The sequence below is a fragment of the Epinephelus fuscoguttatus genome, linkage group LG10 (genome assembly GCF_011397635.1).
Source record: "Epinephelus fuscoguttatus linkage group LG10, E.fuscoguttatus.final_Chr_v1".
In the NCBI taxonomy this organism is placed as follows: Eukaryota; Metazoa; Chordata; class Actinopteri; order Perciformes; family Serranidae; genus Epinephelus; species Epinephelus fuscoguttatus.
The window spans coordinates 11,938,346-11,941,773 of record NC_064761.1 but is presented as its reverse complement, the minus strand read 5'-3'; the positions used below and the strand labels follow the sequence as shown (position 1 = coordinate 11,941,773).

The 3,428-nt window shown below is 40.6% G+C and overlaps 1 protein-coding gene across 1 annotated transcript; it reads left to right on the top strand.

The window, feature by feature from the left end:
- Positions 1-1,883: 1,883 nt before the first annotated feature.
- LOC125896185 (putative nuclease HARBI1) lies at positions 1,884-3,172 on the top strand. The gene is made up of 3 exons (XM_049588561.1): positions 1,884-2,011; positions 2,587-2,698; positions 2,802-3,172. Exons 2-3 carry the CDS (start codon positions 2,587-2,589, stop codon positions 3,170-3,172), a joined length of 483 nt encoding a protein of 160 aa, XP_049444518.1. The 5' UTR covers positions 1,884-2,011.
- The last annotated feature ends 256 nt before the right edge of the window (positions 3,173-3,428 follow it).

Sequence of the window (3,428 nt, the reverse complement as noted above, 5' to 3'; positions counted from 1 at the left end):
TCAGAGCAGTTCATATTGGCTTCGAACCCTCTCCAAGCATTCTAGATGCTTGATAGATGCTGTACTTCTTGTAATAAACCTTTTCTTTTTGCAAGCAAGACAGTGTCATCGGAGTCTCCTTCATCACCTTCACATCATCGCGATTTAATAAACAACAAATCACAAACGCATATTATTCATCCATTCATTATGTATGACCGCTTAACCTTTTTATGGTCATGGGGGGCTGGAGCCTCTCCCAGTTGAGTTTCGGCAAAAGGCAGGATACACCCTGGACAGGTTGCTGGATAGGGCTGATACATAGAGACAGAGATTGTTTCAAGCTCATAATCACACCGACGGTCACTTTAAAGTCACCAGTTAATCTAACTTGCATGTCTTTGGTTAGAAGCCACAGAACTCAGACTAAACCCAACACACAGGGACATGCTCCAGCCTATGTCTAGCGATGTTATTAAACCAATACTACTTAGCATAAATTATTTTCAGCCCTTTTTGTTTCGTTTTTTTAATTGAGTAGTTAATAAAAGTGACAATATCAGAAAGCAAAATATTGTAGAGTGTCAAATTTAAAACAAGGCTGTAATCCTAAAAAAAAAACTTAACACTGTCTCTTTAGTCTACTGTGATACAGCATGGCATTCTACATAGTAATATGCAAACAATCAAAGCCATAAAAAAATATTGTTTCAATAGTTACTTTGTCCAGAGGATCCGTGTAAACATCCAAGCAAAAATATCCAGCAAAGAATTTTTCTTTCCATGATGACTGGTGTTGCTTTTCACCTCTCCTGGTACAAACAAGTATTTTGTCTGTGATTGCACATCGCATTTAGTTTGTGATTTACTCCTCCCTCAGTTATAGAGGGAGTGACAGAGGCTACCTTCAAATAACCTGAAAAACCAGGTTACAGACACATATGTTTACAAAATATGGGACACTAGTAAATCATAAAACACATTGGGGGCCCGTTACATAAAAGTAGGATTCAGACATCCAGGATAAATGACTGAGCTGGGTTCAACGAATCCAAAACAAGAACGTCCAGGCTTAATTGGTTGCACAAAGACCAAGCCAGAGCAGACACGCCCTGCGTTCCAATACCCATACTACCATACTATTTAGTATGCCAGAAAAAGAATTAGTGTGTCCCAGTACATAGTATGTCAGATGCAGTATGCCAAAAGTACCAGGATGTTCTACTACATCCAGTCATATTTCGCAGTATGCATGTCAGCATGCTTCTTTGGCCATTCTGACCCACAATCCTTTGCGCAGCGGAAGTTACGTCGCACTGACTGAGCTGCGTTTACAACCAGCGCCCACACTTCCTTTCATACATGGTTTATTAATTTGAGATACTAAGACACGACATATTAGGACTGCAATGATCTGATTATACACTGTCACATATCATACAGCTTTGCAAGAACACGGTTACAACATTCAACTTTATTGTGATTATAGTATAATCAATGTTAGGGTTCAACTATGACTACAATATAGAAGATTCTACCAGTATAGGCAGTGGTGTAAGTGTGGTATAAATAATGAATGAATATGGCGAGCTCGACGAGAGGAGATTTGCTGCATCTTCGAAGTACAACAACACAAAATATTCAAATGTGGCGCTACGGACGGCGGCAGAGTTCAGGGAGCGATGTGATGGCGGATGTAGTGTGTCCCAATAGTATGCATACTGCATGCATACTGCATACTACACTACATACTTTTTAAGGGCAGCTGCAGTATATACTAAAAGTATAGGCCTATACTAGAAGTATGCGATTTGGAACGCAGGGCCGGATTCATCAAGCCAGGTGAAACCAATCCTGGATCAGTGCGGGCACGCGGCTTCCACAAATAGACCCCGCCAAACAAAAGCAGCGTACTTTTCCCCGTCGGAGGCAGAAATCCTCATGGAGGCTTACAAAGAGGTAAAGGACCAAATCAAAAAGAGAGGCAACACCGCCACAGAAACAACGAGAGAAAGCGTTGCCGCCTGAATGCGTAAGTAGTGCACAAACACACACTCACTGCTCCTCTGAAACCATCAATTACAATCCAATAGTTAATTAACATCTCCGAAAATGTAGTTGTACTCTGATTATGAATCAGTTGAAACTGTAAGTGAAATTGACTGCAGATGTGAGTGAAATTGTGTAAATGTAACTCCATCAGACTGTATAACTCTGATAAATAGATGAGCTCACTGACGTAACTGAATTTCTCTTTGGGATAAATAAAGTTCCTCTTATCTTATCTTATCTTATCTTTGCTCCTCATGCTCCATGCTCCTCTGCTGTTTCATAATATGCAATTTTGTGTGTGTGTGCATGTGTATGCTGATAGATCATAAGAAAATATTAAAAAAATAATATATACATATATATATATATATATATATATATATATATATATATATAATCAGGTGTCCATGAGGGGGATTTTGTGAATAGGAAATGCTTTCACAGCATCAATGTTCAGGTGAACATGACTTTTTGATATTGTCGATTAATGAACACTGCATTGCTTGTGATGTGCATTGATTGGTTTAATAGTCTTCATCTTATACATAATTTCAGATGGTCTGCAATGCTGACTATCTGATCAGCAATATTGTGGCAAAGTGGCCTGGCTCAGTCCATGACTCCCGAGTCTTTCGGACCTCTGGAATCTATCAGCGCCTATCACAAGGTGAGCCACACAACCTCTGTTAATAACCACTTTTTACATCATGGCTGTGTCAAGAATGTCACTCTATTTATGAGGTTGTGATGATGAGATTTTGTATTGACAGGTGAATTCTCTGGTGTGTTGCTGGGAGACAGGGGGTATGCCTGCCAGCCTTTTCTCCTCACACCATACACAGACCCTCAGGAAGCACAGCAGGCCTATAATCATGCCCATGCCAGGACAAGGGCCAGGATCAAAATGACCTTTGACCTCCTGAAGGCACGCTTTCACTGTCTTCACCACTTAAGGGTCAGCCCTTTGAGGGCATGTGACATCATTATGGCCTGTGCTGTCCTCCACAATGTGGCCTGCCTGAGGAAGGAGAGGGCCCCCAGATTGCCATCACACATGGACTGGGACAATCCTGCCATCTTCCGTGATGACGACAGTGGTCGGCTGGTCAGGGACCAATATGTGTTCAGTTATTTTAGTTAACATGCATGCTTTAAATTTCAGTTAAATATGTCCTGCAGTGGCAGAGGAATTTGTTGTTTGTTTTTTTTTATTCAATTTAAATTGATTTGGCCTCTTATGTTGTTTGTGCTGTATACTGTGTGTATACAAGCTTGCAGGGAGGCTACTGCATCCATTCATTTGTCTGTTCATTTGTTGTGTATGGATTTGTCCTGCATTTATTTCAGTGTGCAGACATGCTGGGTGTATCGTATACAGACCTTTGAATGTGTATTTA

Bases quoted from the DNA above. Each gene is read 5' to 3' on its own strand.
- LOC125896185 (XM_049588561.1), top strand. From the start codon at position 2,587: ATGGTCTGCAATGCTGACTATCTGATCAGCAATATTGTGGCAAAGTGG. The intron at 2,699-2,801 runs GTGAGCCACACA...TTGTATTGACAG, and splicing joins CTATCAGCGCCTATCACAAG to GTGAATTCTCTGGTGTGTTG.